This window comes from Chionomys nivalis, chromosome 8 (assembly GCF_950005125.1).
Source record: "Chionomys nivalis chromosome 8, mChiNiv1.1, whole genome shotgun sequence".
NCBI lineage: Eukaryota > Metazoa > Chordata > Mammalia > Rodentia > Cricetidae > Chionomys > Chionomys nivalis.
In genome coordinates, this window is record NC_080093.1 from 88054754 (window position 1) to 88068164 (window position 13411).

Genomic DNA, 13411 nt, shown 5'->3' on the forward strand with positions numbered 1-13411 from the left:
AAGTTAAACACTTAACTTTCTACAGCTTGAGACGTTTTCGCTGTGAATGATAACTCAGTCAGTTTTTTTTTTTTTTTTTTTTGCAGAGGAGTGTTTGATACATTATTTGAATGTACACAGAAATCTCACCTCAACTCTGACCTGTTCAACTAGAGTTTTGTGCCCCCAAGATTTGTTTATTTTATTTCAACGTATGAACAGTACAAAAATGTATACTGCTATTTTAGAAAAATACACTGAAATACAGTTTATGCACATGTAGCCAAATTACAATGTGTTAAAATGTTTATGTTGACAGTAGTGTTATACAGAGGCACAAGTCCCCTATTTAGAGACCTAAGGACACAGAAAACCTTACCTGTGTAAGCAAGGCTGTGTTGTGACCCAGGCTACTTTGATCTCCTGGGAGTGTGTAGCCTTGGACCGATCCCCTTCTGCACTCACCAGGCTGGCACAGCAGGCTGGCACACCAGGCTGGCACAGCAGGGCACATGCAGACATGAGAGAATGGCTTCTGATAGAGACGTGGAGAAGGAAGGGGGTGTGAGTAAGATGGAACAGGGAAGAGTCATGCTTGGTCTTCCTCACGCTGCATTTATCGGTCCTCTTCCTGTTCTCTCTGTCCTTCTGTTATTCACTTTGGCTGTCTGTTTTCCTGGTAGATATAGTGCACAGAGATCTAAAGCTGGAAAACATAATGGTTAAAAGCAGCTTTTTGGACGATAACAATGAAATGAACTTAAACATAAAGGTAAGAGCCCAGAAATACTACTCAATATTTGCCCGGAAGCCGGCAGCAAAGTGCCTACAGACATCTTAGACACAGTTTGGATTCTTTTGAATCTCAGCCATTTGTGCTAAGAAGTAAAAATTCACAAAAGAAGTTGTAACTGATAAAAATGATTTCACAAGCTAAGTGATACTACCAAATGTGTTTTTCAAAGTGCATATTCCTTTGGATGATTCTAAACCATTAGTTAATAGCAAGCAAACAGATGCTCTGAATTCTAATTAATTTCAAAATTATGTCTGGTAATTTGATGTAAATGTGTTACAGATTTAGAGAAAAACACACCTTGGCTGTGCTTTTGATACTAAATTAATGCTACAGTCTGTATTTCTCATTGAAATTTTCCCTGGGTATTAATATTTATGTCTTAACCACAATTAATGTGCCAAGTGTTTATTCTTGAAGATTTTATTCAAATTAAGTGTTCCTTAATGTCAAACAAATGATAGAATACATTATTTATTACTTAGCACTTTAATAGTGGCTGCTTTCAAAATGTGTGCAAGTGTTATCTCTAGAATCAAATGTGTCTGTAAGTTGGTGCTGCAGAAGGTGAATCCATATGCAGTGGAAACAGACTCAGCAACCCTGCTGGTGTCCCTCAGAGAATGTTCTTCCTGGTTCGTTGTGAACTCCATGTAGGCAAGAGCATCAGTCAGTTTATTCTTTGTTGGAATGGGGAGGAGTGCCTGAGACAGAGCATGCTCAGTTAACTTTTGGCAAACGAGAGACTCAGTTCTCTCCGAGTAATGGAACTGGGTCATGAAGGCTTTAGCATGTTTGTATCTGTAGAGATGTTGTGTGGATAGAGACAGATATTACGCTCCACGTGGGCTATTTATGGAAAGCAATTGATTCAAGGCATACTGATACACACTTGTATTCCCAGCACGGAGAGGCTGAAGCAGAAGGATTGCCATGAGTTTAAGGCAAGCCTGGCTGCATAGTGAGTTTTAAGTTGGCCTGGGCTGCAGAGTGAGACTCTGTATGAAAGGAAAAGAGAGATGGTTTGGTAAAGCCACATGTTATTTAAAGACATTTCCTTGCACTTTGTAAGGCCCTAACATTTGCATTTAGTGCGAACAAAGAATCCATGCTTTGCTTGCATGCACCGTGAATGTGCCTTTGTTTCTGCTGTGGGGCAAGGGCATTCCGTTTGAGAGACAACCGAGGGTACGTGACAAATATTTAGTAACTGGAGGTGTAATTACCAAGATTTAGAATGGAGCAAGAGACTGAAGTTGCAGCAAAAGGCCTTCAGGCCTTCTGTGGCCAGGTCATGTTGGAGTGAGTTAGCTAATTTGCTTCATTTCAAGTAGGGTAGCAGTTGTCTTAGTATACTTGGTCCTCACAAAGGAAACAGTAGTAAGGAAAAACAAGCATTGCTAGTTATACATGTTAAAAAAGAGTCTTAGTGTTGGTAACTATTTTCATTTAAACTCTGCTTTTACTGGACCATAACTCCAGTATCAGAAAAACAGATAACACATTCCAAGGCTAGGCTTTTGCAATGAAAGCTTATAAGCAATAACTGATAAAATTCTTTACCAAAAGAATTAATAAAAAGCATGAACAGTCAACATTCTGGGTTCTCTCTACCAAGTTTCTCTGCACTCAGAGAGGTTGGGCAGAGAGGGAAAGTCAGGTTTTTAGTAGGAATACAAGGAAAAGTCCATCCCCAAGAAGTGAGGATTAAATGTAGTTACCGTGGATGGAAGTCACTGGGTGGCTGAGCCTGTGTATCTGCTCTCAGGTGACTGATTTCGGCTTGGCGGTTAGGAAGCATGGCTCCAGGAGCGAAGGCATGATGCAGACCACGTGTGGCACTCCTATCTATATGGGTAAGTGAGAAGATGCGGAAAAGGTAGAACACCTGAAGTGAGGGGTAGCCAATACCCGCAACCCCAACATTCGGGAGGCTGAGACAGGAGGATTGCCATAGGCTACCTAGTGAGCTCCGATTTATGTAATCGCCATGCCAATGCGTACACAGCACTTTATTATTTTATATCTCTTTCCACCAGTTCCCCTCTTATATCCCAGAAATCCCCAGTCTTCCGAACTCAGCTGTGCTTGAACCATACAGTGGGTACTTATTTGTGTCGTCTGTTCCACAGAACGAGTTTGCTATTTTATGCGTGTTGTATCAGTAGTTTATCTGTTTTATGGCTGAAAAGTATACTTTGTTCATTGCTTTTTCTTGCCTCCTTGATGCATAAAGTTTTTAAATTGTTTTATCTTACTTAGGAAAAGGCTACTTTAGATTCTGTTCAGATCCTCCCATTGGCAAAAGACATCTGGTCTGTGGTTACATGGGGAAAATTTATCCCAGCACCCTGAGTTTTATGCCTGCTTATTAGTTGTCTACACTGATAACAAGTGGGAGAACAAGAGGGAAGACAGATGGTTTGTGGAGCTTTGCTGACTTCCTAAATGGCTCCTTGGCACAGACACTCTGGCTTCTGCTTCCCCGAGGGCTGCAGTGACAGTGGACGTAGAAATGCCCCTGGTAATTAGGGGCACTGATAGAGTGGAGGCCAGGAGGCCTAGCCCTGCTGGGGTGCAGCGGTCAGGCGGCCTTCCCTGCATCTCACTCGGAATTTGCCTCCATGATAGGCACATGGCCATGGAGCAGCTCGCACTTTGCTGGTTCTGTATTTAAAGTTTTACGTGCGGTTAAAGACTGAAAACACACACAACAATTGCAAAAAGAGAAATGGTGTAAATTTTCAATTATTTGGAGACAAATTATTTAATTTTGAACTATTATAGTTTAGCCTTTTCTCTTTCTCCTGTGTATCTTTTGGCTTCTTTTTGTTGTTTTCAATTCCGTTAATCATAGAGAGTGGGGAAGATAAAATTCCATTTACTTTTAGAATCTGTTATAAAAGTGTGTGTATGCATGTGTGTGTGTGCGCGTGTGAGTGTATGCATGCTGGAGAGTGTGCACTCACATGTGAGGGCATTACATGCATATGGCCAGTGTGTTAGTGGAGGAGACTGGTGTGCTTTCTCAATAAGAATGCATATTTCCCATAGGAAGCATTCTGCAGCGTGCGACTGTAGCTAAGTCTCCATGATTTTTACTTTCATTGACAGAGGGTATCAAATGCCTACATGAGTGGCTCATAGGATTCTGAGCACAATTTATTATAAAAAACACTGTAAATTTTAATGTTCTTTTAAAGTCTAAACATGTATCTTATTTTTGAGTTTGTGATTTGTTTTTATATGTGTAAAAGTAGAATAGATCTATTTCTCAGTATCATACTGGTTTTTAAAAAGCCACTCACTAGAAAACAAAGCCCTGGGCTGGAGAGATGGCTCAGAGGTTAAGAGCATTGCCTGCTCTTCCAAAGGTCCTGAGTTCAATTCCCAGCAACCACATGGTGGCTCACAACCATTGGTAATGAGGTCTGGTGCCCTCTTCTGGCCTGCAGGCATACATGAAGGCTGAACACTATGTACATAATAAATAAATAAATAAATAAATAAATAATTTTTTTTTAAAAAAAAAGAAAGCAAAGCCCTAAAACCTCAACTTTAAAGCATGTGGCATCTTAAGGTTAAAGGCACGGTGCTACTTTGAGAGGCTGTTTGAAGGGACCCTGCTGTGAACACCTTTGTCAATCAGAGAGCCAAGTATTGAGTCGCACATACTTGGAGCCTCATCCTGCACTGGGATTCACTGGTGTTTTGACCCAGTCTTATGTGAACGTGCTTTCTATCTCGGTTTTCTTATTTAGAAAATGTGGCAAATAATACATATTCTGTCATTATAGTGCTATGATTTCATAATTATTTTCATTATTCTACTGACGTGATTCATAACCACAATATTAGCTTTTCTGTGAATCCAGATTTGTACATATTGGCCTTGATTTAAATAATATTTACTTAGTTGTGTGTTTCCTCATATTTGAGGGAAAGTCTAAGATATTACTGTCTTCTGTTACAACTGCACAAGCTTTGTAAAATCACTCAGTCATTTCGCAGGCGTAAAGAACTGCCCATTTAGCAGTGCAGTTTCTGCCATTGTCCCACTAGGAACTAATTGATAGGAGTGAGGAGTTGGTGACATCAGTTGGGAGGCCTGTACATTATTCATTCAGCATCTGCTGTTGGCTCTTTTCTTTCCCTCTGGAGGAATAATTTACAACACATCAGCACATTTTTATGCTTTGTATTTAAGCAATTAAAAGTCATTTATTGTATTATTAATATTATTTTGTTTCTGCTTATTTGGCAGCGCCAGAGGTTATCAATGCCCATGAGTACAGCCAGCAGTGCGACATTTGGAGCATAGGTGTCATAATGTACCTTTTGTAAGTAGCCCACTGTTTGTGCAGTGTAAATAAAAGGGGAGCCTCTGACCATAGATCGACATAGATTTTATTTTATTTAGTTTTTTAATTGTTTTTATTGAGTTATATATTTTTCTCCACTCCCCTCCCTTCCTCTCCCCTCCCCTTCCCTTCTACCCTCTCCCATGGTCCCCATGCTCCCAATTTACTCAGGAGATCTTGTCTTTTTCTATTTCCCATGTAGATTAGATCCATGTAGGTCTCTCTTAGGGTCCTCTTTGTTGTGATTTTAAATGAAAACTAGACAATGTACTTTTAAAGGTGTCATCTAAAATCCAGTCCGGCCGCGGCCCTGAGCGCTCCCTCACTAGCTTTCAGGATGACCTCCTAAGTATTTATTTAGTGCTATAACTCATGACCTGCAGTTTTGCTTTGCACTGATCTACAAATGTAAGAGTGTCCCACATATCCGAGTGAAAATCTGTCCTTCCTGATCCCTTGCCGAGGCTTACAGCTTCACTGTAGCCCATCAGGAGTAGTGAAGTAGGCCACCTAGCCCTAGAGCCGCCCACGGGCACAGACACAGTGGGGCGTGGGCACAGTTGGGTGGAGGTCACCTGAGGATTTAGGGAGTGTTTTGTATTTCCTAGTTCCCTGAATACCGGGAAAGCCTCGGTAATTGTTGCTCTTCCTTCCCTGTTGCTCTCATGATTCAGTCAAATCCCAACCTACTCCTCCCTCTTTGGCTTTATCAGATCGGGATCTTTCTGGCTGTCCCTCCTGCTTCTGTTCGCCTTCCACTCATCTGCTGATTGCACTGCTCGCACACACGGTTGTTGTCCTCAGCATACTCCTTCTGGACTAAAGCTCTCTGATTGATCATTGGTTCTTGCTCTAGAAAATCACCAGATCATCTGGCATGGTGTGTCTGAGCAGATCACACAACCTCGCTCTGGCTCGCTCTCCCAGGCTTGGGCCGCATGTGTGTTTTCATGTGCCTGCCTCCCTCACCTCCTGCATTGCATGTTGTCCGTATGTGTTTGTGTGCAAGCACAAACGTGTGTGTCATGAGTGCATACTCTCTGTGTGAACTTTTCTCCTAGGTTGGCCAAACACTAGAGCTTTCTATTTATATATATATTTACTATGTATAATCCTTTTCTGGATTTCACAGAGGATTTAAGGCATCATTTTTTAAAAATCATACAAAATAATAACCTTCAAATTAAGACCATATGACTAGGACGTTAGTTCAGTTGATAAAGTGCCTGCCTCGCATGCAGGAATCCCTGGTTTGATCCCCGGCATTGCATGTACCAGGTGTGGTGGTCCATGCCTGCAGTTTCAGCACTAGGGAAACAGAGGCAGGGGGATCAGAACTTAGTTTCCCTTGGCTATATAGTCTGCTCCAGGCACACGAGACTCTGTCTCAATATAACCAGAACAATACTAATATAGAAACATAAGCAGTAAGTTTTGCCTGCAATGTGTACCTTTGATAGTACTCATTGTGATAAGTGAGCAATACACTTTTTGTTTGTTTGTTTGTTTGTTTTGAGACAAGATTTCTTTGCGTAATAGCCCTGGCTGTTCTAGAACTCACTCTGTAGACCAGGCTGGCCTCAAACTCAGAGATCTGCCTGCCTTTGCTTCCCAAGTACTGGGGTTAAAGGTGTGCATCACCACCACCCAGTGAATAATAACATTCTAAAAAACCAAATTACATGGTAATATTACAATATTCTGTTTATCATATCTACTTTCCTTGTTTTAAGTTCTGTGAAAGACAGTTCAAATTATTCATCTTTGCATCCCTGGCATCTGATATAACAGTCAGACCATATTCAGTGCTCAATATATTTGTTAAATTAAATTAAGTGAATTTTCTAAGAGGTGTTCTGTTAGTGACCATTGTTCTGTCTTTAGTGAATCCGAATGCTTTAGCGTTGCTGCAGCATTAGTTTTATGGTCGTGTTGGAGATTTTGCTCTTCCGTATCATGTCTAAATACTAACATCACTGTAGTTACATTTTCACAGTTGTGTGAACTGGAAGACACAGGCAGTAGAAGCCAGATGATGTGATTGCGGCTGAGACTGGGCTGGTCCACATGCGTCAGTGCTTAGACAGCATGAAGTATGAATGGATTCATAAAGCTTGTACTGATTAGAACCATGGGGCAAAAATCCTGAGTTTAGTCTTTAATTAACATGCAGCTATTTAAATAAGTCTTTCATTCTCTTAAGACTGTCTATAAAAGTCCATATTAATCTGCATAATGAATCATCACATAATCCATATGGTGTTTTCTACTCTTTGAATTTGCTGTTGAGGAAAGCCGGTGTATCACACACCTTTCATTTCCCCCTCTTTCTTAAATATCTAATTGGAGTGTGGTTGCACGTCAGTGTAACGGCGGCGTCATCCTTCCTTCACAGAGGATTCTCCCGTAGCTCACCAGGGCCTACTCCTTAGTCTGGCTGAGCCCCTGGCAGCCATCGACAGTTCCCTTCATCCCAAGCACAACGCATTCCCGTCTCCATGAGGGTTACTTCCTTGTTTATCAGTTAACTCAGACTCATTTCTACTTAATTGGACAATGATAGTATACGTTCTGAAGGTGAAATTAACATAAATAAATACTCTTTATGGCTCCTCTCCTCTGCTGTCCTGATTCTTATTAATGTAACAGAAAATAATAGGCAGCTTTAGGAGGCATTTTTCATGTCTTAGATTCTCTTTTCTGGACGCACTAGGAAATTGCTGTCATAAAGTTCCATATGCTGCTGATTGACCAACCATTAGATACATTTTGCGTAAATAAAATTGCAAAGGACAGAAAAAAGTGGAAAATTTAAAATCTAGCCCTTAAGCTATAGTTGCTTGCAGAGGCTGCGAAGGGACTGGGGACCGTGCATATCTCTGCTTAATAACAGGCTCAATGAGCTGGGCCTTGGCTGGCCTGCACTGCTTATAATAGATGGCAAATGTCCAGACAACCATTTTTCTGGTTATTTTCTTTTTGTGTTCTATGGCTTTTAAAATTCCATTTTAAAACTAAGCAGTAGTAAACCAAGTAAGAAGAAAAGTGTCAGAATGAGCTTGAAAAACAAAAAGTATTAAAGTAAGAGTTTGCACAACAGCCTGACAACTCCTGATCCCCTAAGAAGAAATTCTTGCAGGAGAAGCTCTCTGCCCCAGACGGTGTCCTTGGCTGCCGGCAGAGTTCCTTCCTTCTCGTCGTCATTGTCATAAAATACCAAATTCTAGCTTGATCAGAAATGTTCACAATTGGATCTTTAAAATAAAACTTAGAAAATATAACTGAAGAAAGTCAGTAAAAATACAAAATGTAAAAGACTTAGACTTTATTATACTGAGAATAGACTGTACCTTGGCAAGCATAATGGAATAATGCCATTCTGCTTTTAGTAAAGGGGGAAGGTCTGTGCCTGAGAGTTGAGGCATTGCTGTGCCAAGTTGTCTTTGCTGCGTCACCTTCTGCCTGGGTATCCCTGGACCTACCTGCTGGCTGTCTCCAGGGCTGTCCTTAGATGTTGGGATTGTTGTTGATGGTTAGGTTAACATTTACTGAGAATGTACCCTGGACTCAACTCCGAAGCATCCTGTTAGAGCTCTGGCCTAGATCTGGACTCAGCTAGGTTGCTTTGCTCCAAGCTTTGCTAAAAAGAAACCAATGAAATAGTCCCTGTGCTCCAGATGCAGGCAGCCCGTGTGCTCCAGATGCAGGCAGTCCTGTGTGCTCCAGATGCAGGCAGCCCTGTGCTCCAGATGCAGGCAGCCCGTGTGCTCCAGATGCAGGCAGTCCTGTGTGCTTGGGCTGTGCTGGTGTTGGCTTGGTGTTTACCCAGCATCTGCCCTTTCTCACTGATGGTTTTCGTTCTGGCCTTTTTTTCTGAATACTATTAATACAATTGTGCCTGTTTCAATACCTTTTGTTTGAGACTCAGAACCTAGAGAATTCCCAGGATTATTCTTTGGTTTTATTTTATTTTACTGTTACCATTACTAACATTTGATATAGTATTTTCCACAGACAAAACTGTTGCCTGGCCTATTAAACTCTTAGGAGTGTTGGCAGTCCCGGATAGCCCTTTATGTGCCCCTGTGATCTGGTGTACAGTATGGATTTTAAGGGGCAGCCTTCCTTTACGCCTGCCACTGTTACTATGCACTCAACCCTCGCACGCCTTCCTGCACCCTAGTGTTTCCCCACCTGCAGGATCTGGGGCATTTGTAGATCTGGGGTCTCGGTGCGTGTCTACTGAGACGAGACCAACACTGAGCTGCATGGCCCCAATTCTTCCACTCTCTAGCCAGAGAGGACCCTTCTCTTCTTCCATCTGTTACTCTCCTACAAAGCATCATTGCTTCTAAGTCCTGCAGAAAGTTATATGTTTTAATAATCTTCTGTTGAAAGCATTTGAACAAATGGCTGCCTTTGTTTAGACTGTGTGGAGAGCCACCCTTCTTGGCAAACTCGGAGGAAAAGCTCTTTGAGTTAATAAGAAAGGGAGAGCTACAATTCGAAGATCCCGTCTGGGATTCCGTAAGTGATTCTGGTGAGTATGGGTTTGTTATTATTTACTAAAGCAAACAATTAATATAAGAAAATTGACTACTAGTAAAAGTTTTGTAAATCTCTGGTTAATCACAAAAATCTACTTTAGATTCAATATATTTGCTTGTAGAAATAGTGATATCTTCACTTTGATTGTTCATGCTCAAAACTTCCAGAAATAAAACAAAACAAAACAAAAAATACCAACTAAAAACTTAAGTGGAAACCATGTCCAGTTGATGTGTGGCTTTAACTGAGGTTAAGAGAAGTAAGATTTCAAGATTTTTCTCCCCTTTATTTGCAGCAAAAAACGTTCTGAAGCAACTTATGAAAGTAGATCCTGCTCACAGAATCACAGCTAAGGAACTTCTGGATAACCAGTGGTTGACAGTAAGTTATGATACTCCTTTTTAAAAACCTTTATTTTTTTCTGACAGCACTCATTTTATCCGGTCTTGGAGTCTTGAAACAGTCAATTAGTCCCATCCTTTGACAGGTTGAAAAGGAGTAGCGAGTCTCGACACATTTCTGAAATGGGCAGTTCCAAATGGTTCCGACTGTCACCACAGTTGCTCGTGCGTATTTATAGACATTCAAATGAACTTTGTTTGTCCTTTGTCACAGAGGCTTCAGTGTCCAGCAGAACAGAGCTGAGGACTGTCTTATGAAGCTGTGCAGAGTGAAGCAATCAGGACATCCAGATGTGAAGCCCTAGACCCAGTTATAGCTCTCAGTCCTTTGAGTACAGAGAGTCTTCGGGGAACCTTGGAAAACACGTTTCCAATGTCTTTATCACCTGGGCTGAACTGTTTAGTCTTTATTTGTTTGCATGTTGCTCTGCACCATTAGACTACAAACCCTGATGCAGACACTTTGGCCTCTGCATTGCTATGCCAGAACAGGACCCAGTCACAGCTGGAATTTGGGCGAGGCTTCTCTTGAATCTTTAGCTGGAAACATTGCTATCCAGTTAAGTGTTTCTTTAGTCCCCAGCTTTCTGCATTAGTCACCACTGACAGCTATTGAGATGCGAAGGAAGTGTGCAGTCCCCTCCTAAATGGAGCAGCCATGACATTCTTCAGGCCTTTCTTCTTTCCTGATGACTTGGAATATAATGGCTGGCGATTGGGTAGCCATCCTGGACAACAAAGTGTAACTGCAACTGAGCTGGGGTTGGTGAACAACAATAAAATACGGGGTGCCAGGCACATAGTTCACAAAGTCATCATGCCAATCATTCCGGAACTTTTTGTTTTAGCAGAAAGTAAATTCCTTTTTATCTTTAGGGTACTTTGGAATATGCAAGCAAGCCTAATCCTAGTTATTACAATTATCAATGAACAGTTAATAATGAGTGATTTCTTTTGAGTAAACAATTTGCTGTCATTAGATCGATAGAGATAGCAAGAAAAGTGTGAGATTTGATACTAGAAGTTACTAGCATTATATGAAATCATTATTGACAGTATTCCCTGAAAATTAAACATATATTTAGATAGTCACTGTTTTAGGTACCAAGAACACAAATACAATTATATTTGAAATGAAAATTATGTGTGTAGTTTTATTTTTGAAGTCATTCCAGGCATTAGGTGACTTAGAGACAGAGAATTTGGTAAATATTGAGGCATCATTTCTGAGAGGTGGTAGCAGCTTAGATATGGTAGCAACAACAGAAACAAAGAGAAACACACGTGAGATACAGGATTTAGACGTGTGAGTGAAAGGGCTCTGTTGTAGTTCAGCGGTTGGGTGTTTGTTCCAGCTGGTTGAGCGTGGTTCCATTCATCAAGATGCGAACAGCTATGGAGAGTAGATTCTCCCTGTAGGGCATGGGTGGTGAATCAAGAGGTCTGATTTAGGTGATGTTTAAAATGTTATGTGATAGACAAGTAGATATGGATCTGTTCTGTTATAAACTGGAGAATCATGAATACATAGATGCCATGTAAAACCACAGGCTTAAGAGATAAATTAGGAATCAAGCAAAGACAGAAGAGGCCTCATAGCATGCTGTGAACACTGCAGCGTCTAGAAGAGTCCCACAGAAGTTTAGATGCCATAAATATGTTGTTGTAGCAGTTTTAAAATTCTCTAATTTTCTCTTTACAATTTGGAACCATTTCTTTGAATAACAATTCTTTTTCTTTAAGGCTAAAACATAGTTTTCTCTCAAGAATATGATGTATCTGCCCTCTTCTGTAACTATTTTGATCCCTTCCAGGATTCTGTGCCGTAATTATTTCTGGCCCAGCAGCTAGATCATTGTGAGAAGTACGCAGTAGATCTGTAGTACAGGAAAGCGAGCTGTAAAACAGATGGCGTGCTTTAGAAAGTTGTCTCTTTTCAGCATCACACAGCATTCGGGTTTGGCCATTTAATTATTTGTTTTCTAATTAGTACAGCTTTATTTCTGGCTTTGGTCATTTTTCCAGAAGTCTCCATTTTCGAGTTTCTAACATTTGTCTCTCTGACGCCTTTGCCAAATGGCTGAAAAGTGACAGATACTGAGTGCTATATTGGACTCTCCAGTTTAGCATGCTGGCATTTTCCAGGCTTCTGAGAGGCATGACTCGTTTCTTCCTAACACTGAAGTTTCCCTTCCTGCAATTCATGTGCTGATTGAAATCGCCTAAAGCGAGCAAGAGGTTCCCTCGGAGCCTCACTGCTTTGTACAGAGCCTGCTTTTCCTAATACCTTATGCTCGGTAACAGGTTCTTTTTGAAGAGCTTTATTACACAAAAAAGTATTTGTAGTTTAGCCTATGTATTGTACATTTTGGAGCATGGTACATATCTTAAAAGTATCCCAAGAAAAAGAATTATTTCTTTTTCTATACATTTAAGTGAACATAATTTCAAATAAACGCTAAGTACCACCGTGGTTCCAAAAGCTGAATGGTGGATGTGAAAGCAGCAGCCAAGGTGACCGTCGTCAGGGGCAGGGTTTGAAGAGCCCTCCTCTGACTAGGAATGAGCTGGAATTTTCTGCCTGCCTTCTGCTGCCTTCTTTCCTGTCAGCATCAGATCAGGAAATGGGCACTTCTTACTAAATCTTTGTGGTGGCCTCTCACTTTCTTCAAGGCCCTAGGTCACAGGTTAACACCAAGAATTTACATTTTTAAAACATATCTCCAAGGAATTTCCTCCGACCTCTTACATTTGAAGACAATTGGCATAAAGAGAATATTTATTAGGGGAATTATTTTATTCTGTGGCTTTAAAAGGAATAGCTTCCAGTTCTGAACATTACTAGAATTTTTCTTTCAAAGGTAAAACCTTCAACATGTTTTTAATACATGCTGCTAGGTCACAGACCCACGAGCAGTCCTCCTCTTTCCTAGAAACCCGGCCCAGCCCCCGTGGCTCTCTCTTATGCAGGATTGGTAAGAAAGGATGCTGTACTGTGGGCCTTGTAGTCTCTCCCTCCTGCAGCTACAGGATAAATTTGTGGTCCTACCTAGTTCTGCCCCTGTGCTCTTGACAAGTAGGCCAGCCGAGATCACATGGTATGGAGAAGTCAGACCCCCCCTTTGTTCTTTGAAACTGTCCCGTCAGGGCCCCTGCCACACTACACATGATGTTGTGTGGTGTGGTATTTTGTGTTCTGACAAACAAAGCTGGCCTGGAGATCAGAGGGCAGAGCCAGCCACTAGTCAGCCATAGAAGCCAGGCAGTGGGGGCACATGCCTTCAATTCCAGCACTCAGGAGTTGGAGACAGGAAGTGATAAGGTGA

General features: G+C 41.3%; 1 protein-coding gene across 2 annotated transcripts in view; it reads left to right on the top strand.

The window, feature by feature from the left end:
* Positions 1-13411, top strand: part of Stk33 (serine/threonine kinase 33) — a 174599-nt gene that overhangs the window by 120233 nt on the left and 40955 nt on the right. For both annotated transcript variants that reach the window (XM_057778611.1, XM_057778612.1), the window contains 5 exons: positions 663-751; positions 2544-2631; positions 5040-5115; positions 9564-9676; positions 9980-10065. In XM_057778611.1, coding sequence (XP_057634594.1) covers positions 663-751; positions 2544-2631; positions 5040-5115; positions 9564-9676; positions 9980-10065 — 452 coding nt within the window. The remainder of the gene's footprint in view (positions 1-662; positions 752-2543; positions 2632-5039; positions 5116-9563; positions 9677-9979; positions 10066-13411) is intronic.